At 41.6% G+C, this 22694-nt stretch overlaps 1 protein-coding gene across 6 annotated transcripts in view; it reads left to right on the top strand.

Moving 5' to 3' along the window:
• Positions 1-22694, top strand: part of LOC111227068 (septin-9-like) — an 81156-nt gene that overhangs the window by 52485 nt on the left and 5977 nt on the right. For 3 of the 6 annotated variants that reach the window (XM_022752447.1, XM_022752449.1, XM_022752448.1), the window contains 4 exons: positions 18636-18845; positions 21535-21663; positions 22132-22213; positions 22534-22671. In XM_022752447.1, the coding sequence (XP_022608168.1) occupies positions 18636-18845; positions 21535-21663; positions 22132-22213; positions 22534-22671 (559 nt within the window). Of the gene's footprint in view, positions 1-1019; positions 1308-5618; positions 5691-14188; positions 14225-18635; positions 18846-21534; positions 21664-22131; positions 22214-22533; positions 22672-22694 lie in introns of those variants that run through there. The other 3 variants (XM_022752451.1, XM_022752450.1, XM_022752453.1) reach the window with 3 other exon arrangements.

Genomic DNA, 22694 nt, shown 5'->3' with positions numbered 1-22694 from the left:
GACAAATAACAAAAAAATCAATAAATAACTAACACAAGTACAGATGCATGTGCCGTTGTCTGAAGTATCAGCAAAATCATGGGCGTTTTGTGTGTTTTCTGAAAAGTTGACAACGAAATCAGTGTCTGTGTTTCTTCTTGCCGCATGCTGAGGTCTGTAGTTGAATTGGTTAGAGGAGTACTTTTCCTGGAGCACAATAAACAGCAGCAGTCCAAGGCAAGCAAGTTGACCGCATGTGTTTCTGATGTCCTGTAATTGGAAGTCATCAGCGTTTCCTCCAAAGCGATCTCTTAGATATGTGAGTGACCGCTGGTTTTGTCCTACAGAAAACTCTCTGATTTCTCTTAAAAGGTGAATACTGATCTCGTACGTCTGAGCTGGATCATAATGCTGTGTGAGGTACACTCTGTCTATTCTCTGCCATCCTGTGTTCTGCTCCCTAACTCTGAAGATGATCCGGTCCCTGTTTGTTCCTGCATATCCTGCGGGGGGATCGACGACATAATCTGGAAGTTCCTCAGCAGTGTTTTCATAGAGATTGCCAACAGTGTAGTACTGGTGTGCGGGAGGTAGTCGGTCCAGCAGCTCCTCATAGTTGCCATAATGGTGTGAGCCATAATCTCTGTTTGGATCAAAGGTTAAATGTATGACATTGTTTCTGTCAATTTCAACAATGTTGGCAAACCAGTGGAGCAGCAGGAGACTGTGCTTGGGCAAAGATTTGCCAAAGTTGATTTTCTTCAAATCATTGATTGAACTGAGCTTTTTCACAGCTGACACAGAGGTCAGGGTAAGGAACAGAGCTACACAGCAACTTGTGACTCTTCTTGACATCCCCATTATCCTGTAAAACATTGAAAAGTTATTAAAAGTTAAAAACTGACATTTTCACTTTTCTTTTTTTTTTTTTTACAGTGAGGTAAAACTGTCAATTTTATAACTCTAAGCAAACTAAAAAATAACATTTGATATCACTTGAGAAATGTCAAACAATAATAACAAATTATCTTTCTATTAATCCTGTTTGATTAATCAGTAATCATAACACAATTCATATGAAACAAAGTAGTTAAAGGCTATAAAGTGGATGTTGGTGGATATGTGCATCTGTTGCTGAATTTATTCTTCAATTCTATTTCATAAGTGTACTCAGATACATGGTTCTCAGACACAACAAAGGTTTCAGGGGAAGACTGACTGAGCGCAGTGTAAGCTACTACAGATCTAACCAAACAACCTGTCAGCTGCATCGTGCCTTTCTAAGTAAAGAAACCTTCACAAAGCAGACCGAGCTAAATGAAGCCAAGGTAAATGAACAGCTAGCAATCATAATATAAGAGCACTCACCTCTGTAAGTCTGCTACTGTTATGTATCTGATCTCTTTGTTTGTATGAGAGCAGTCGTAACTCCCTTTAGGTCACAGTTTCCTTGTAAATGAAACTGAAACAAGCATTGCTCCAGGGAAGTTTGATATAGCAGTTTGGATCAAGTTTCCTTCTGTATTCAAGAAAGGAAAAAGTAACCGGTCATATGCCTGTAAAATTAGTGATATTTTCTTCGTTTTTTAAATTTATTTATTTATTTTTATATAGAGTAAAAGTGCAAATTCCCGTGCAAACAAGTTGAAACTCTTTCATGTTGCCCTTTTCAAGACATTTGAAACAAAATGTTAGTTTGACTGTTGGAAAAATATAAGCATTAACAAAAATCGCTGATACCAAATAAAAATAGTATGTTGAACTCATATCTGTACCTCTCATGTGATTGTAGAACCAGGACCAGTTAAATTCACTGCTGCAACTCCTACCAGCAACCAGCAGGAGACGCTGTCGCACAGGTAGTTGGCTTCACTCACCTGGAAGGTATCAAGCCTGGAGCGTGTAAAAGCTTTGTGTCAGTACTGCATTTAAAGCCTGTTATAGTTTACAATTAGGAACACATCAAACAGCAGATCAGCTGTCCAGCTCTATACACACACACACACGCACACACACACACGCACACACACACACATACCATGGTTAAACGTGAGGAGCCAATGTGAGGCTGCAAACACTGTTTTCAGAGCAGTGAGTGGTCTCATTCGGCTGTTTGCTATAAGTAGCAAGTATTTCCTAGAGAACTGGCTTCATTTGACACCTACATACACACACATACACAGAGACACATTTAAGTTTATCTTGATATCCTGTATGGAGGCTTTGGTACTCCCTTTGGGCAAGGGAGAGAGGGAATTTAAAAAAAAAAACACACAAAGGAAACTTTTAGTTTCTCTGTGGTCACCACCCACATCTTTCACATGGGCAGCACAAGATCATCATACAAGCGAAGCTGTAAAATGATGCTATGGTGCTTTTTATTGTTTTTTGTTTTGTCTGTTTATTTCTTGCTGTACTCCTCAAATACCTCAACATGCAGTGGAGCTAAAGATCACACATTCAGTGATATTTCAGAACATTCAGGTTTTTTTTTTTTGTTTGTTTTTTTTTGTTCTACTGAAACAGGATTTGACCAACCCAAGTTTATCTCTCACTCCTCCAAGTGTGCTGATATAATATGTCCCTGTCTTCCCTTTGATGTAATTACAATATATTCACAAATGTTCATAAACTTCATAACTTTCACTGTACATTTTCTGTAGAGGGAAAAAAGAACCGAGTAATGCACTTAATATAATGCACCCAGTGACTCATGCTGCTAAAATCCATCATGTTTCTGTCTTATGAAAGACCTTGGACAGCTGCAAGGAACGCTGTCAGGGGTCAGCCAGGCAGCCCTATACTCCGCCTGCCAATACATGACACCATCTTGGCTCAGCGCGGCCCAGAAACATCAGCCGCTGCCATTGGCTTTCTGTCGCCACATACCCTGTCTCTTCAAAATGAAGATCTTTTTATCTCGAAAAGACCATGTCCCCAGCAGGGCAGCTACTCTGTTAATAAAGGAGCACGCCAAGTTATGTCGGATCAAACAAATGACGGTTGGCTCACACTGCATGCACACAGGGTTCACTCAGGAGTCAGCGTCTTTAAGAAGAAACTTGGAAGGGGAGGGAAAGAAAATCTTTTATTTTTTTTCTTACAAAAGGTCCATCTTAACCTATTAATAACATCTGTAAAGTCCTGTGTCAGCTTTCATAGTTTAAGGGTTGACACAGAGCTAAAGCTTGCAGTGAATGTGGTATGTTGGGCGTCAGTGATTATGGGGGCGACATAGTTTTACACTCTGGGGAGCTCAGAGAAAGGGTTAACTCAAGGGTTTGGTGTAAAATAGAAAGAACACAGAAAGAGAGAAAGTTATTAGTGAAACATAAAGAGAGTAAAAGAGAGTGGCTCCAGAGAGGCGGTGATGTGGGAAACGGGCAAGAGGAAAAGTTTGTGTTTAGAGCTCCAAGTTGGCAAGTGATGGTTTGCACAAAGCTGTTCAGCCCTGTAACAGTCTCTCTTTTTAAACAGGAGAGCAACTGTGTCATGACACAAAATCACAGATGAGGATACTGTAGTAAATTGACTAAATTTGGGCATTCATTTTTGTTTTTGCCTTGAATGAAAGAGGAAACAGGCATGTTGCATTTGGTTGCTTCTGTGGTCTGTGAGATAGATTAATTTTTTTTCTTTTTCAGTTCACTACACTGTGGCTTGTTTATCTCTGGCACAGTAAAGATATACTGTACGGTAGGAGTAACATGTTCTTGTGTAATATCCTTCTATGGTCATGTCTGCATCATAAACTGCTTTTGTAAAGAAGATCTAGGCTTCGAAAACTCAACTGAGGATATGCTGTTAAGTACACGGAGACGGGGCTGCTGCTGAGGTGATTTAAAAACCCCACTTGCTGAGAGCAGAAAGCTTCTAAACCCACTAGTAACTCCTGTCAGGTCTATCTACATTATAGTATCACTCTAAAGCTGAATATGCATATTCAGTTTAAAACAAGGGGTTTTATTGATTAAGTAGATTTTCAGAGAGAGGGAAATGAAAAGAGAAGGTTTAGAAAAAAAGGTTTTAAGAGAGGGGGGCCTTAGTTTGGGGGAGATGTACCATTTCCCACTTTGTAACACTGAGTACAATGGTTTATTTTAACTCCATATTTGGTAAGACCAGGGTTTGATCACACTTACACAGTCTTCAGTGTTTGTATGTTGTTTTTTTGTTTGTTTGTTTTTTATCTTGTGTGTTTATAGTGCAGAATTTTAAAGGTCCACGACAATGCTTCAGATTGGTTGGATGGGTATGGTATAAATGCTGCATTGGGTGTAGCAGGTATTCCACACTGAGGTGCCAACGTGCACCCGGAGAAGGGGTTCATCTCGGCAACTAAGTCTGTGTAATGACATGAAACAAATCCATCTTTGCAGCCTGTTGTGTGTTTTTTCAGGAACATGACTCTTCATCTCGAGGAATGCAGGTGCTGCCTTTAGAGTGAGTGTGTGTGTGTGTGTGTGTGTGTGTTTGCACTCAAGCCCTGCACTGGTGTATAATTACACTTCCTGTGAGGCTGAAGACAGCTGTTTCCTCTCCTCTTTAATCACACAAATATACAAACTCCATAAGAACAGTAATCAGACAAAGTAATTGGTTTGTTCTCAGGTTTTAAAAAATAAGTGATGGCTACATTTCTGACTATTCAACAAAAATCTGCAACTGTTCTAACATATTATATATTGATGCTGGAAAACCTGGTGATGTTTTTTATTGCTTTGTTTTTTAAAAGATTACAAATGAGTGCATTGTCAAATGTTGCTGTGTTCGCTCTGAAATTGATCATAGCTTTTCAGTGATTTATAAACTGATTTTTACAACATGCCAGAAATGTTTTTATTTTGATTGCATTTGTGTGTGTGTCGATGTTATTGAATACTGCCAAAACAGCTTAGTTGTGGTGGAATTATGCAATACCTCTTCTCCCAGCTTTTCTAACATTTTCTCCTTTTCAGAAAGAACAAATGTCTTCATAGCCTGTGCCCACTCTGCACCACGTAAGACTGTCTGAAACATGAAACAGTTTCCTCTAAAAGTGTAACTTGGCTTTTGACTCATAGTCCAAAGTGTTTGTTAGTATCTTGAACTAAAAGCGAAATTATTCAGAGCACCACCTTATGTAATATCAAAGGGAATCCCAGTGGTTTGATGTGAAGTGTCTCAGGTCTGTGTGTGAGGAATGAGTGGGATGTGGTGAATGCAGAGCCTGGAGAGGAGATGAGAGGGTCAGGCCAGGTAATTAGGGTTGTAAATAATCCTGGGAGTTTAGGAGAGGGACATTCAGCTGGCTCAAAGGCTGCACTCAGTCTCAGTGTAGAAACGTACACACATAATCCCTGCCTTTTTTTTTTTTTCTCTGTAACCCATCTTCTCTTTAAGTAATTGTTCTTCCTCTACGGCTTCTGACAAAATACACGTGCACTGTCTTCCTCACTTCCACACAATCTCTGCTAAAGTTTACTTTATGGTGCATAGAGGTTGGAAGGTTTTTTTTTTCTCTTTTTTTTTCTTCTACTTTTGGTGAAGAGGGGAGGTTATTTGAAGGAAGTGGGTGTGTCTTGTTGCCTTGCATGCTGAGTCACATGACAGGCCTAGGTGGGAGGGGCAGGCAGGGAGCTTCCAGAGCCACAGCAGAGTTTGGCCTCTCACTGGAGCGCTGCACTTCGGCAGGGGACGACTCATACACACATATACACACTTCACACACGGTGAGTGTTTTGCATACTGGGAGAGTGTGACTGTGTGTTTGTGTGTGTTTGCAAGAGGGTGGTTGTAAGTAGAGGGGGTAAATGTTTTTCTTTCATTGTGTTTTTATCTGGTTTGTTTATTTTCTTCCATGGAAGAAGAGATTTGATCTGTTGTTTTCATATATTTGATATATATCTGTGCATGCCTTCCTTATCGACTCAGGAGCCAAGCTGTTTGAAAGTGTCAAAATATTCCTGTTGTTTAAATATACATAGTGGCTGTTTCTGTTTCTTTTGAATTCAGGTATAGGTGTGAATCTCACAGAGAAGCTTTTTAGTTACTTGTATGTTTCCCATTCGTGTGTGTGTGTGTGTGTGTGTGTGTGTGTGTGCTTGCTTGCTTGTGCGTAATTACCATTGTTAAAGTTTTGCATTTCCTTTGTTTTTCATCCCCTAAATGTTGTTCGTGTGTTTGTGTCTGCTCTGTAAGCTGCAAGCTTTGTAATCAATCTGTCTTTGCATAACACACATAAACACACATACAGAGGGATGTACAATTGTGTTTCAGCTCCTACACTGTTTAACGTCACATTTTGTCTTCTTCATGCCCCCCCCCCTCCTGATATTGTCCACACACTGGACACGTTCTGTCATTACTAGACCAGCAGCAAGCACTCAGGTGTGTGTGTGTGTGTGTGTGTGTGTGTGTGTGTGTGTGTGTGTGTGTAGCAACGTGAAAGGTTAGCTCCACACATGTGGTTGGTAGACTTCAGAAAGTGCGGAAGCGAATCTTTCAGTTTAGTGTCTGCTTTGGAAAGTAAAGGAATCCACATAGCTAATGGTAATCGGTGGAAAGTAGTCTTTATTCCTTTCCACTGGGAAATGCTAGGTATCAGATTTTGACCAAAATCAAAGGGTATTCTTTCTTTTTTTGTTCAGTTTGAGCCATTTTGATGACCCTGTCCAGCTTCAGTTTCTCTTTCATGTTTATTCTTTCATCTCTGCTTTTCTGATCAGTCAGTCTGTGTTTAAGTGGTGAGAGCGTGAATTCTTGGTGAACTTGCAATGTGGCAGCAGCTGGAAAGCTGAGCCCTGAGCATTGTATTATCCAGGCTTTGTTGTCTAGGGTTGACCTGGGGAACACAAGGCATAGCTCTCTGACAATATCAACCCGATGGAAAACAGCAACCACCCTTCACCTTTTCAGAGAGTCACCAGCCTCTGGTTTGCCTCACCAGCATACACACACACACACACACACACACACACACACACACACACAGACACACACTTTTACACAGAGGAAGCTGTTGAAAGGAGCTCTGTTGTGGCCCCTGTGCAATGCCAAGCGAGAACAGACAGTGGCCTTTCACCAGTGTTTGATGGGACTCTGAAAAGGTCATCGTTACCTTCTGTATCTTGTGCGTCTTTGTGTGTCTGTGCATGTTGTGAGTCAGCAAATAAGTCAGTGCTGTAAGATTATGTATCTGTTATGGAATTCAGAATCATAACTTTGAAATGCAAAATATTTCACGAATGTAACTGGAGCTGTGAAATGTAAAATTGATAAGGTTTCATATCTGTAAGTTGACATGCTGTACATTCTCAAACAGATAGTTTGCATGTGTGCATGCATTTTGTGGGGGTTGTAAAGTTTCAGGTTAAGAAGTTATGTTTAGAGAAAAAATGTTTTCATTCAGTTGTCCTGAGACATTCAGGAAAAACAAAATGAGAATGTTTACTGCCCCTCATCTGTCAAATACAGATCAAATGTAAACCAGGACATACTCTGATGTAACTGTTTATGTGTAATTCCAAATTGGAGAGGATAGTGTACACAGTGTCAAAAATTACATCTGTGTGAAGATTTGCATTTCATGTGGACAAATGGTAGAAAATAAGAACTGAAATTTAAAAAAAAAACAAAAAAAAAACAATCACACAGTGCACCTACTGGAACCTATCAAATTAGAATAGTTATTAGTGAGATCTTTTTATGTTACTGTGTGCTATTCTACTCTCCAGCTTTGTATGTGGGTCAGTCACAGTCCATAAATACTGCTCCTGAGGCCTGGAGAGGACCAGAGTGACAGGCTTTATATCTCACACACACACAACACACACACACACACACACACACACACACACACAATATACACATACACATACACATACACATACCACACCACAGCACACACACACACACACACACAGATTGTGGAGTGTGTCAGAGAGCCTTAGGACTCCTGCTGGTTATGTTGTTGATAGAATGATGGACGTGTGTTTTTGTGCACCTTCACACATACAGTGAAATATTTTATTAGTGGCCTTGGAGACCTCAAGCCTTTCCAATCTTAACACTGAAAGAAAGCTGGCCTCTTTGAATGAGTTAACATCCTGATCTGAAAAGATGCCATGCACCTTTTTAATTAATTAAACCAAACATTCAAGTATACCTTTTCTTTTTCGGCACAGTGTGGAGAGCTATTTATGTCACACTGACTTTAGTAACAACAGTGTGTCTTTTCCTCTCTATGAGTCATTTAAATATCTGGGATGTGTTTTTCTAAAACTTCTAACTACAACCTGCCATGAGTCCTCGACTGTTATGGGATCTGGAAATATTTCTAGATGAACAGTATTTGTTTAAATATACTGATATTCATCCATATAAAGGGATTATTAGTGATATGTCTTTATGAAACCGCTGCATGACAACGTACAACTGCATGTGAAAATCTTTTATATGCGTTTGACATCTTCTGGCTGGTGTCCCTGAGGTGAGGCATTTGTGAGGACAGAGGTCAGATTCCTGAGCCCCCTGGCCCTGTGGACCCACGCCCGCTGTCAGCCAACCGTTTCACTGATACACTTTGACCCCCGCACTAAGATAAAGAACTACACTGGTTAGCTACCACCACCGGGCTAATGACTTTAACAACTCCTGTCAGGGAGCAGCTAGCAGATAATAGCTAGCTAAATTATTATTAAGCCGCTTTGCAAAGAGCCTCAGTAAATGGGCAACTTCCTGATTCATTTAGCTGTTGTGTCAACACACTTAAGGGTTAATGTTTAGTTGCTTTGGGCTAGAATATTGTTTGGTGAGGTTTAAAATCAAGTCAATTGCACACTTATGTGAAAAATGTTGCACTGTGGTAGAATTGGATTCCTTAATTGTAGATGTTCAGCTAGAAATTGAATAAATGAGCCTTGGATTGGTTAGTTAGTCCATAAGGTTAATTGCTCTTTTTTCATAATATATGGGTTAAACTTTGTAAAAAAGTACATTGTTGCACTTAATGCTACCTTTTTTTTTGTGTGAGTTGCATATTGTCAGAGGAAGTTGAAGAACCTAGAAAGACAACAGCTCTCTTGTGCACCACCACAGTGTGGAGACTGAACACATTCCTCTGGCAGTCTAGACAAACCTGTGGGCTTCTACTGTCATTACTGCAATTTACAAACATTTCTCAACTGTCTGCAAAGTAACACTAGCTGCTGAAGCTGCTTGCACTGACATGGATACAACTTGGGCCTAGAATGTTAGAGATGGACAAGGACTGGTCTGTGGGTCTGGAGAGGTGACGAGTAGTTCTCATACATGCAACATGTATGACATACACACAGCTAATGAGTAGAAGAAATCATGCGCATATGTGACACACAGACCGATGCGCACACACACACACACACACACACACACAGACTGTACGATGCCAGGTGACATGATGAGCGAGTTGGACCCTGCAGGGGTGAAAGGGCACATTTCTCCAGGGAGCTGAATGATGAGGACTCTGGGAACTGGGCCTTGCTGCACAAACACTGTGACTTTAATAACACAACAGACCATGTTTGCACTGCCACCACTCCAATTTCCCCCTTTTATTAAGGGATTCACTGTCAGAGGGTGGGAAAAAGTGTGTGTGTGTGTGTACACACGTGTTTATGTCCGTCCCCTGGGTCTATCACAAGCCCATGTGGTCTGGGGTATCTAATTGAGTCTGTGCTGGAGGGCTGCTTGGAACCCTAGTTCAAAGTAATTTAATGGCAACATGCGCTTCATTCTCTCTACACAAGTTTCTCAGTTGTGTTTGTACCATCTCTTCCTCTTGTGGGAAATCAACAGTTTAAAAAAAAAAAAAAAAAAACAAGCTGGAGAATGATTGTAAAGGCCTCCCAGAACCGTTTTTGATTTTTATCAGAGTGAATAAGCTTTGCAGCAGCCTACACACTTCAGGAGAAGCATCTGGGTCACGATCAGAATAAATGTAGTCATGTTAAGACGAGACTCGACTGGAAACCTCCTTTGTCCTGTCTGGGAATGTAAATAAAGGACAAAAAGAGCAGATGTTTTTAAAGAGGGCCCATAAAAAGATTTTAGACCAGAGCAAAGATGCAAACAGCCCATTTAATGGATTAGTCCACTAATGTGTGTTTGACATGGAGCTCCACACAAGCAGTGAAACGACTTGACTCTAAAATACTTGAGTTCAAGCTGCCTCCCCACTAGGAGGGATTGTGCGTGGCGGTGGATACTTACGTTCCCTCAAATGTACTGTACTTAATTTTTTAAAAAGATTGCGCTTTGAATGCCCTGACACAAAAAGAGGGCCTGCTTTAAGATGACATTATTTTTGCACAAAGAGTACATGTTCTAGTTATATATCAGGGCTCCCAATGTTGGTGGATATAAACTACAATTCATATTTACCTTTTTGCTAATTGAAAACATTATAATTAGGGCTAAGTGATATGCAAAAGGAAATAGCACGGTAATCTGAATGCTTTATTCCGGTATCTATTTACTCTCTTGGCCACTTTGTTAGCTACACTGATACAAATTAATGGATTCCAATGCAACAGATCTGCCACAAATTCTGCATTTTGGAAGATCAGTTTTTGTTGGCAGTGTCAGAGATGTGTTTAATGCAACTATGTGTTTTCATACTGAGGTTTTAGTTAGTAGTGTTTTTGTACTTCACTGCATTATATTGAAAAGTGCTTTTAATATTCTTTCCCTCTCATGTTTGTTAGTGCAGGGGGTGAAACATTACAAACAAATCTCAATATAATGTCAATAATAAACATAGTTGAAACAATAAGTCTCTAAAAGCGTCAATCAAAACTGAACATTACGAGCTTTGTAAAGGTAGAATTTATGGCTGAGCTGTTGTACTGGATTGCATTAGATTTCATTAGATTATACGGGTATACCCATAGCTAGTGAGTATATATCACGCTATAGTATCTGTTTAGATATGGAAAACTTTGTTTAGTTGATGCATCTCTTTGTCCTGCATGGCCAGTGTCACTTTCACCTGTTTATTATCTTGTATTTCAGGATGTATTCTCACTTTTGGAGAAATCTGGCATGGTAGTTGAATGATTATGGTTGGAAGTTCTGTATCATGACAAGAAATAATAAATGTAGTCTATTCCTATTAATGGGCATAAAAAATAGTTTGGCTCATCCTGATGCCTCATCCTTTTAAACAATGATATGTAAACACTTAAAAATGACATTTTCCTTCAAGCAGAGTACTGTACTGGTTTAAATCTGTATAATAAGAAGCAAAATCAAGAAAACATAATACATAACATGACTCATTTAAATTGTTGAAAATACTTGATACTTTCTACATAGTGTATTACACAGTCCTTAAAGTGTCTAAAGGGAAATCATTTGTGGAATCAGTGTTTTAAGAATTCAGTGAGTGACTCACTTCTAGATAAGAAGCACACTTCTTCTGGATTCCTCTCCTGTGATTCAAGACAGTTTTGTACAGAGGGTCAAACCACTGGTTTGTCATGAGGGTGACTAATCTCAGCACAGCTCTTTTCCAACCTAAACTTGGGAACATGACCCCTGACCTGCTCGCCACGCTGTCAAGATCAACACCCTGGGCAGCTGCGGCATGGCTCGGTGGTTCTGACCACATCTCCACTAAACATAGACGACACAGTCAGTGTTCTTCACAGTTCTGGGCATTTTCTGTGCCTTTTTTTTTTTTTTTTTTTAAAAAGACATGCAACAGACAGGGACATGTTTAGCTGGTTGCAACTGTATTTACATCCCTGTTTGTAGGCCTGTGTGTAGTTAGTGAGGAATGCCCCAGGCACAAAAGTGGAATAAATCACAAACTCTACTCTCCTCAAAGCTTTTTTTTTTCCTTTTTCCTCCCTCCTCCTCCATTCTATACTCCTTCCTCTGTCTTCCTTGTTTTGACCTTTTATCTTTTTTTTTTACCTCCCACTCCCTCATGGTCCTCTTCCTTTTTGCTTCCCTCCATTATCTCTCACTCCTGCCTTCCTCCACCTTTTCATGACTACATCATTTCTTTTTACATTGACTTCATGCTTCTTTTTCCTCCCTGCTCTCATTTCCAAAATGTTTTGTGGTATTTGGAGGCCGTATTTACAAAAAAGTAATCTGATGCTGCTGGAAGCAGCAAAAAAAAAAAATATTCCTCAAGGCCTATAATTGAAAACAGGATCACAGCAAGTCCAATGAGTCATTCTCTGCTTTCCAATTTCTAAAATTAATTTTGCTTTCTTACAGACTCAAAGGAAACACATTATCAGTGCCATCCCATAACTGGACCTGATACAGGGGAAAACCTTGTAGAGCTGAAGGGGATGCCAGTAGATGTTTTTGATTCGTGAGAAATTGTGTGTAGTGCTCACTTGCAGCTGAGAGAGGCTCATTTAACTCATTGCCAAAGTGTTTAAACAAAACCACATCATTTTGAATGAGAGCATCCACCAAACATATTCAAATACCTGGTGTTCCTGCTGATGGTGGTTTGTTACATCCCTATTTAACCTGGCATGAACCTGTGATTTTTCAGTCAGGCTGGTGTTTTGACTGGCCTGTGTTTGATAGGGTTGGGATAATGTCCACTTGCTGGTAAGCCACCAGGGCCCGACATTTTTCATGTGGTTTTTTTTTTCTTTTTTTTTAACAGTTATAGGGTCGTGCTCCGACTGGTCAGTAAACACCTGTTTGGCAGGACATCATGGAGGAACAGGGGGCACTGAATACCCCTGTCTGATAAATGGTCTGTGTATCCAGATGTTCAATAATAGGCTACTTCTGAGTCCTTCACCAGTCTGGTTTTATTCACTCTCAAAACTGAACTGACACGGTGCGCTTCACTCACAGCTTGACATTCTTGCATTAACATTGCTGCACTGTGGTCTTTGTAGTTTACTTATTTTGATGACACAGGACTCGAACACTTTACTACCTGTAAAGAAAGTGATTTATTTTCATTGTGGGATAGATCTGGGTTTCCCACAGTAGTGGTCCAGGACTTTGTGTGTTTGCCAAGTAGTTTACAGTGTTTGACACTACTTTGACTTGTGCAGATGGGCGGTGTCGTTGTGTATTCATGAATGACAGTTAATGATTCTCTGAAGCTTGCTCACTTCTGTCTGGGAAACCAGCTAGTTAAGATGCAGGAGACAACTTCACTACACTGTCTTTTGGTGGCTTCAGTATTTTTCCAGCCACACTAGGAGAATAGTGTGTGTTTACTATTTGTTACACAGAACAGACAGCTTGTTAATACAATAGATGTGGGCAGCATTGTTCTCAGTACCCTGTTCTCAAAGAAGGAAATGAGACTCTTGTTTGAGGACAAGACCTCATATCAAATACAGATACTGTGACGGTTTGTACACATAAAGCTTTCAAAAAACTGAACTACTGACCAGAGGTGAGGGACCAGATCCTCAGAGTCAAAAACTCTCAAGAGCACACTTCATTATGTTGTTCTTTTTCTGTCAATCACCCAATCCATTAATAATGTAATCGTTTCAGCTCTAAAAAGATGTCTGACATTTTGAACATTCAGTTTGCTCAGGTTATTTAGTGTATTAAAAGAGGAGGAGGATTGTTTGTTTTTTGTTTTTTTGGTGTTTTGCAGGCGTAGCTGCTGTTGGGTGATATTTGAGAACAGAGGCTGACACTGTATCTCAAGTGTTGACCATTAACTTTATTCACTTACTGTCTATTAGCTTTGATGGTATCCTGCCTTAGGTGAAGCACCATTGTTGCAGTCGCTTGTCAACGTGTGCTTGCCCCTGGCCAACATCTCTGTTTACAGCTCATACGTCACAGAAGCACTGGTTAAGCAGCGAGAGAGAAGGATTGACATGAACAGTAGCAACCAGAGGATAAAAGAACAAGAGTTGTGTGAGGTGAGATAAAGGTAACAAAAGGAGGGACTTTGTAAAAGGGACAACCAATGTAATATTCAAGATAAAAGCCAGATGAGAGCGGTAGAGAGGAGGAAAAGATAATGGGGAGTTGAACAGGAGATACAATGGGAAAACTGCGAGATGAAGCGTAGAGGGGAAACTGATGACGGGAGAGAATCAGTATGTGGAGGGGAGGAAAGGGTGAGGTTGAGAGAAAAAGACACTAGCTGAGGTTTGGGAATGCGGGAGGTGCAGAGGAGAGGTGGAGGGCAGTGAGTTGCAGTAAGTTGCTGACTGACTGCTGGAACAGGATGGGGAAGTGGTGAAGGAGGCCAGGAGAGCTGCTTCCATAGGTGGGTCTCTATGACACACACACACACACACACACACAGCCACACACACAAACACACAATGGAGCACATTATAAAAGACTCAATGCTGAATATGAACTAGTGTTGAGTTTCCACTGGAGTGTTATTCTTCACTGACTCTCATCCATTAATCAATGCAGTGCCAGTTTGACGAATGTGGAGCTCCCACCAGCAGTGGTGCCATTCCCTGCTGATTTAATTCCTCATACAAGGGGAATTACAAGGGAAACTAATAATCTGGATTTCTTTTCCGTGTGGCAGGACAAGTGTTGTGGAGTAAGATTTGTGGCTGAGCTGGAATCCAATGGCTGTTGAATTCTTGGCAGCCGGTGTGGGCTGACTGTATATGCGCTCGTTCACGTTTGTGTGTGCCAGCTAGGTCAACTATGTGATCATAAGGTGGAAAGGCAGAGTGTGTATGAGGCCACGGCGACCTCTGTGTTTAAATGCACAAACTCAAGTGTGTACTCTGTGTGTGTGTGTGTGTGTGTGTGTGTGTGTGTGTGTGTGTGTGTGTGTGTGTGTGTGTGTGAGTGAGAGCCAGGCTAGCAGGGTGAGTGTATCAAGTTTCAGAATTAGCCTCTCTCTTTTCCACTCTCGCAGTAACAGGACAGTACCACTGCGCCGTGGAGAGCGAGGGAAAGGGAGGCCTTGTGAGGGGCGGCAGCTACTTAAACTACTGGACATACAGACACAGACATAAACACTGTAAATTCTTCACCTACACTGACTTAACGCATTGTTGGAGCCATTTTCTGCATGTACAGACCTTGGTGAGCATATTAAAAGTTGAATATTTAGCTCATGATTGGACACACATCTGCAGGCATTCCACAAAAGGACATTAAGCTAATCATTAGCAAAACAAACTCCAGGGATAACCTCCTGCCAAGTGCAAAGTACTGTAATACTACAGAGTGTATTTCCTAAGGGTTTTCTGTTGAGTCAAGAGTCTCTGCTGGCATGAGACCAGCCACCACCTCTGTTTGAAAGTCCAAGGGTGTTTTTTACAAGGTGTGTGTGGTGTTTGATTAGAAAACAGGCTAAAACAACTAAACACATTTATCAGTACCCATCCTCCTCCAGCAGGTTCATCCAAAGCAATGAAGAACAGCAGTTTCCCAAGACTATTTATTTATTTATTTATTTATTTATTGTGTACATGGTGAATTTCATGGATCATGACGTAGTTGTTAATAAGTTTATAAGCAGCTTGACGGTTTACAGCAGGGGTCCCCAAACTACGGCCCGCGGGCCACATCCGGCCCGCTAAAGCAATTGGAGTGGCCCACTTAACGATCCCAGACAATCCCTCTAAACATCAACCAATTTTTATTAAATTGCATTTTCCTATCATAACATCATAACATATCCGTACTTAAAGGTTGGCATTCTAATTAAAATTGACCATAGTTATGAGCTATTTATAGTTAATAGTGGCTCATCTTCACCTCCTCACACAATGGTATATTCTGACGTGACTTTGATCGTGACCGAGCCAGCGTCAAGCTGCAAAGTTCTGAGGTGGGAATCTGTCATGAAGGTGGTTGTGTCCTGCATGAACTTCATCAGAGCAAACGGACTTAAACACAGGCAGTTCCAAGCCTTTCTCTCCGAGCTAGAATCAGCCCACGGAGACGTGCTTTACCACACTGAAGTCCGCTGGTTAAGCCGGGGCAGAGTTTTGAAGCGTTTTTACGACCTGATACCTGAAATCAATGCCTTTCTCCTGACAAAGGGAAAAACTGTCCCAGAGCTGATCGACACAGAATGGAAATGGGACCTCGCCTTTATTAACAGATGTGTCAGAAATTTTAAACAGCCTCAACTTGCAGCTCCAAGGCAAGGGAAAACTAATCTGACATGTATTCCCACATCAAAGTATTTGAGCTTAAACTAGTGCTGCTTATTGGACAGGTGCAAAAACAAGACTTCACCCATCTCCCTGCTACTCGAAGCCTCTCAGCTGAGAAACCGGCGGTCCCGTTCCCAACCGAGAAGTGCAAGGACGCACTGGAAACACTGAGGGCGGAGTTCGGTGTGCGGTTCCGTGAGCTTCATGTCCACGTTAAAGAAATCCGCACATTCCAGAACCCTTTTGCTGCCGACATTAACGACACCCTGCCTTCTCTTCAATTTGAGCTGGCTGAGTTGCAGACCTGTGATGTGCTGAAAGACGTATTCAGCCCCAACAGTCTGATCAAGTACTATGCTGCCCTCCCAAATGAGACCTACCCCAACATAAGAAAGCACGCAACAAAGATGTCCACAGTTTTTGGGAGCACATATATCTGTGAGCAAACTTTTTCACACATGAAGCTGATAAAAAATCCGACGAGATCAAGTCTCACAGATCAACACCTGCATCAGTCTCTGAGACTGGCTGTAACTGGAATGGAACCTGACATCGATCTCCTCACCAGTCAGAAGCAAGCCCACAGCTCACACTGATATGGTAAGCCTACTGATTTCAATAGCAATAGATATTAAAAAATGTCATTATAGTAATGCTCTTTTTATAGGCAACATGTTCTACCTGATTCTGACCACTATTCTGTATTAATATTATTTCACTACCTGTAAAGACAGAACACTTACCGTTTGTTAACTCAACTGTACCTGTTACAAAATCACATCACCTCATTCTTACTTGAACATTACCATCAGTTTGTGTTGTTATTTTCTATAAAATAAATGGAGTATCTGTGGTACTTCAAATAAACACATGTGAAGACTTTTTATTACTTTTTTTTGCAAATCAACAGGTGGTGCCAAAGCCAAACGAAGGGCAGCTACAACAAATTATCATTGTAATCTCCACAATAATACTGGTTGTCACCCTGGCCCATATCATTTCCTGTTATAGACTAACCTCGGCCCCCCATCTCAGAAAGGAAAGTTGATGTGGCCCCCACTGAAAAAAGTTTGGGGACCGCTGGTGTGGCACCTCAGCATATGAGAGATGACCCATGGCGGCCCTTCGGAAGGGAGCGACTCAGAAGGCTGGGGCTGACATATGTTACTCAGCGTGACGAGCCGAGTCCGTAGACACCCAATTTGTGGACTTTTGACAAAATTTTTCGTCGCAGCAAGCGGGCCTCGGAGACGTTTAACGAGGCATCCCTTCCGAAGGGAGCGACTTAGAAGCCTGGGGCTGACATATGTTACTCAGCGTGACGAGCCGAGTCCGTAGACACCAAATTTGTGGACTTTCGAGAAAATTTTTGGGAAATTATTAAAACACAGAATTTAACCGTGTCCCCCGGCAGCATATGAGAGACCGCCCATGGCGGCCCTTCGGAAGGGAGCGACTCAGAAGGCTGGGGCTGACATATGTTACTCAGCGTGACGAGCCGAGTCCGTAGACACCAAACTTGTGGACTTTGGACAAACTTTTCCGTTGTGACATTCACACTAGTCTTAATGGTGTGGCACCTCAGCATATGAGAGATGACCCATGGCGGCCCTTCGGAAGGGAGCGAGTCAGAAGGCTGGGGCTGACATATGTTGCTCAGCGTGACGAGCCAAGTGCGTAGACACCAAACTTGTGGACTTTTGAGAAAATGTTTTGGAAATTATTAAAACACAGAATTTAACCGTGTCCCCCGGCAGCATATGAGAGACCGCCCATGGCGGCCCTTCGGAAGGGAGCGAGTCAGAAGGCTGGGGCTGACATATGTTGCTCAGCGTGACGAGCCAAGTGCGTAGACACCAAACTTGTGGACTTTGGACAAACTTTTCCGTTGTGACATTTTGGGGGGGTGGGGGGCCGGTGGCCCGCCGGCGCCCCCCCGGCACAGGCATTGCGCCCGGCGGCCCACCGGCGCCCCCCTCGGCATTACCATCATTTTGTGTTGTTATTTTCTATAAAATAAATGGAGTATCTGTGGTACTTCAAATAAACACATGTGAAGACTTTTTATTACTTTTTTTTGCAAATCAACAGGTGGTGCCAAAGCCAAACGAAGGGCAGCTACAACAAATTATCATTGTAATCTCCACAATAATACTGGTTGTCACCCTGGCCCATATCATTTCCTGTTATAGACTAACCTCGGCCCCCCATCTCAGAAAGGAAAGTTGATGTGGCCCCCACTGAAAAAAGTTTGGGGACCGCTGGTTTACAATAACTTGTTTGAGTGATGAGTTCTTAGAAACTCAGATTCTTGGAGTTCTTGCTGTGCAGATGTTTTCCAATACCGTACTCAGCTACGCACCTCTCTCATCTGCTTCCTCATCTTACCTAAACTACTTGTTTTTCACGTTCTCGCCATTGCTAATCGGACATATATCTGTCACTACTCTTCCACCCCCATTCTCGTCATACGCTTAATCCCTCCATGGTGCACCTCAGCAGCTGTCCTCTAACCTTCTTCTCTGTCTATCAAATCAGGGCCAGAAGTGATCTCCAGCTACAGCGGCAGTGCCATGTCTGAGGCGGTGGTGCCCGATGCTATGATGTCCCCAGCAGTGGGTGGCCTGTATGGGGAGAAGGCCGGTGGCCCCGCGGTGGACTTCAGTTACGTGGGTATCGACGCCATTCTGGAGCAGATGAGGAGGAAGGCCATGAAGCAGGGTTTTGAGCTCAACATTATGGTTGTGGGTAAGCAGAGCATGTGCACACTCGCTAAAGTAACCAGGTTACATTTGGCTTTCTTCAGTAGGCTGATGAAAACGAGAAACTTCAATTGCATACATGTATTTTGGGGAAACCTTATTTCCCCAGGTAGATTTCTCCTGGAGATTGCTGATTTCTTGACCATGAAACCAGGTTTCTAATTGGGGTTTTACATGTTCTCATGTGTATGACAAAGATTTCAGACAGAGAAAATATCTTGACCCCTCACACACACTAGAGACATGCATGTATCAGAAACATTCCTGTCATTGCCCCTGGCTAAAGCCCCTGCCTCAGGGCTGGAGTTGGTCCCTTGTTGCTGGGTTGTGGATGGTTACTGCTCCTAAATTTCTAGGATTTCTCAAATAGTGAGGATGAATGTCTCCGTGATAAAATATGACTTAAAAGCTGTTTCAGGGATGTGCTCAAAACCTGACATTACTGGGCTGCAGATGTAATAATTGACTGTACACTGAAAAGGGGGAATTTTTAATAATCAATTCACTTTCTTATTCTGAGCCTTGTCATCAAGTGTAGGCTACATTTCACATAAAGTATCCACCTGTTATCTTGTGTGTTTATCTCTCATTCAGCTATGATACTGTTTTCTCTCTAATCAAGTTTTGTTAGAAAACTGAGGCCTCAAATGTATTTTAATAAGCAGCCAAACACAGCAGGACTTAAAACTCTTTCTCATTGAGCCCTCATCACTGTGATCACACACCTTTTTAAAACGGGAGCTAATTACACACAAACACACACCTCCAGAGTAGACGGGCCACCATAAAACACACGCCACCTCCCTGCTGCATGTCTCCTCTGGGTGATGTCGCGCCGGTTGGTCTGTGTTTCATCCTCAAATAAAAAAGCTCGCTTAAGAAGCAGCCTTAGGGGTTGAGACTGAGTTGTGCAAAGTTGTGGAGGCAGTGGTAAACAAAACTGAACACATTAAGTCTCTATGTGGTTTTTGCATCCAGGTGTAATTATATTCCATCACATAAAAAAGGAGAGGAGTGCAGCAAGGAATTATGCTTTTTAAAATTGAATGAATGGGTTGGTATCTTTATGGTTAAGAGTATGCTTCAGATATTTAATTTGTATGATTTTAAATGGTGTAGCCGTATGATCACAAAGCAGCGGAGCAGGTATGAGTCCCTGGAGTCCCTGTTGAAGCCCCTGTGATGACTTTTAATATACAAATACTCAAAGGTCAACTTCTCTGTGACATCATAGTGCTCTGCAAAAACACTTCTGGTCAGTATTCAATGCTGTAACTCAGGAACAGAAGTGGAGATAGTGACAGTATTTCCTGCAACTTGACTGGTTGCTGGAGGCATACAACTATATAATTCTAGTTGGACAGAATTTGGTGCCATAGGAGGGAGAGTGGAAAATGCATCAATCAATGCATTTTTGATCTTTTTCATCAATGATATTATGAAGATATTTCATCACAGTCTTTGCTGTTAATTTAGTCTTGTCACAGTTTTAAACAAAATCTGCCCTATGACCACATGCAGGAGGCAAGCGTGGGATTTTGGCACCGCATCACTGTTGTGATGGTAGTTAGTGAAAGAATGTTGGACCAAGACGCTTTGGGAAATACAGCTGTTACAGAGAGAGTGGACACTGTAGAGTGCTGCTAAAGCTTTATAGTAGATACAGTCCAAATTTGGCATGTGGTGATGAATTTCATCCAATAAAATCTGCAGCTGTCGTCTCTCAGTATTTGATGCATTGACTTGCTGCCGACTGCAATGTGAATGCGACTGTTTGAGCGGGTGAAGTTCTCGCTGTTGATTTAACCTGAAGCCGAACTGTGAATGTCCGCTGCCCAGTGGGCCCCACCAAGCTCCTCTTCATTAACCTGTGATTGGTGATCGCATGCAGAGGCAAGTGGTTGTTCCATCCATATAGACATTTGGACAGGGCTGTCTCTGAACAGCAACCATTCATGTGACCATCTAGTTGAAAAGTATCTGCAAATGATTATAATTATAAGAAGAGCTCATGTTTGGAAATTTGTAATGTTACCTGTATAAAATCCATTCTTTGTCATGTTGCATATTTAATTGTATTTCATGTTTTTATCCTTGTTTGGTTTTATTTTTGTGTGTGTTCATTGTTTTACTGTTGTATTCTGTGTTATATTTTCAAATTCTTCTTGTAATCTATTTATTTCAACATTCTTACTCTTTGTTTTACTGTTTAACAGTTTCTAACTGTTTAGAAAAGAGCTATATAAACAAAGTTAGTATTAATATTGTATATTATCTGTGACATTGTCACCCAAAATATTAAACTCCAAGTTTCTTGAAGGTAACATTACTACAGGAGTCTTGTATTGAATTGAATTGCATCACAACACACAAGACTTCCTATATGTCTGGTCACTCAGTGCACAAAAAAAAAGGTTTACCTTGGGTCCAGTCTGTCTTTTTGATGGTGTGTTTGGGTTGTGCTCATGCATATTGATGGATTTGCTGGCAGTGTTTGTGCAGACAGACGCCTGCAGCGTGTCACTGCTTCAGTGTGGAGTCATCCTGAGTTTTAAACTGTAGAGGAAAATAATCACTGAATCGTGTTTGGGTTTATTATGACAGTGTTTTTTTTTATATTAAGGTGTGTGTGTGTTTGTCTCACTGTCTGCCTCTCTGATGGTTTTTGCTTACAGGACAGAGTGGCCTTGGAAAGTCTACTCTGATGAACACACTGTTCAAGTCTAAAGTCAGCCGTAAGTCGGTGCTGGCTACAGCCCAGGAGAAGATTCCCAAAACGATTGAAATCAAGTCTATCAGTCATGGTATGGCTCCTTTGATCCACTCGATTCTTCTCTCTGTCTCTCCTTTTCCTCTGTTTGTCTATGTCTGTAGGTCTGCCAGCCAAAATACACCCTCCCTCTATCACAGACGGTATCATCCGTCAGCCGTAGTAAAGTGCTCGTCTAGTCATTCCAAACATTTATCTTATTATTCTTTCACTCTACTTTTCTTCCTCCCCTTCTTTAAATCTAATTTTCTTTAATTGCAGACTGCCATTAGTGCTCAAACTATCGTGGAATGTATTCATAACCTTATAAAACAAACAGTTTTAAAGTTGGCAGCTCTTTTGTCCTTTTACCACAAATAATCCTCCCCGAATCAGTTTCTGAATAAATTTACATCTATAACACCTGGAACAGTAGTTGTATGGAAAGTGCACAGGTTGTTTTTAGCGTGATGGTGTACAGTGTGCTGGCACTGACCGACCTCGGATGTGTTTTTGTCTGCAGACATTGAGGAGAAGGGAGTGAGAATGAAGCTGACAGTCATTGACACACCAGGCTTTGGAGACCAGATCAACAATGAGAACTGGTATGTTAGAGTCTTACCATCACTGCATTAACGATATGAACTGTCAGATATGAATTATGTCTAACCAGAAGCCCCTCCTTTTCTCCTTACTGTTCCTGTTGTCTTACTTTTCCTCTTCCTGCTATGTGGCTTTATATCCTTATCTTCCTCCTCTCTCTGTTTGTCTCACTCTGAGCCCCTCCCTCTTCCTCCTTCTAACCATCTACCCCTCGTCTTCCTTTTCTACCTCGATGTTGCCTCTGCCTTTCCTCTTTTATCTCCAACTCTTCCTATCCCCTCCTCCCTCATCATTCCCTCAATCAATCCTCGCTGTGGTCCAGCTGGCAGCCCATCATGAAGTTCATTAACGACCAGTATGAGGCGTACCTGCAGGAGGAGATCAACATCAACAGGAAGAAAAGGATCCCAGACTCCAGAGTTCACTGCTGCATATATTTCATCCCCCCAACCGGACACTGGTAAGAACACGTACAAACATGGT

The sequence above is a fragment of the Seriola dumerili genome, unplaced genomic scaffold, assembly GCF_002260705.1.
Source record: "Seriola dumerili isolate Sdu_G_001 unplaced genomic scaffold, Sdu_1.0 BDQW01000169.1, whole genome shotgun sequence".
Classification (NCBI taxonomy): Eukaryota; Metazoa; Chordata; class Actinopteri; order Carangiformes; family Carangidae; genus Seriola; species Seriola dumerili.
Note: the sequence above shows the minus strand (reverse complement) of the source record. Positions and strands in the feature narration are given on the sequence as shown.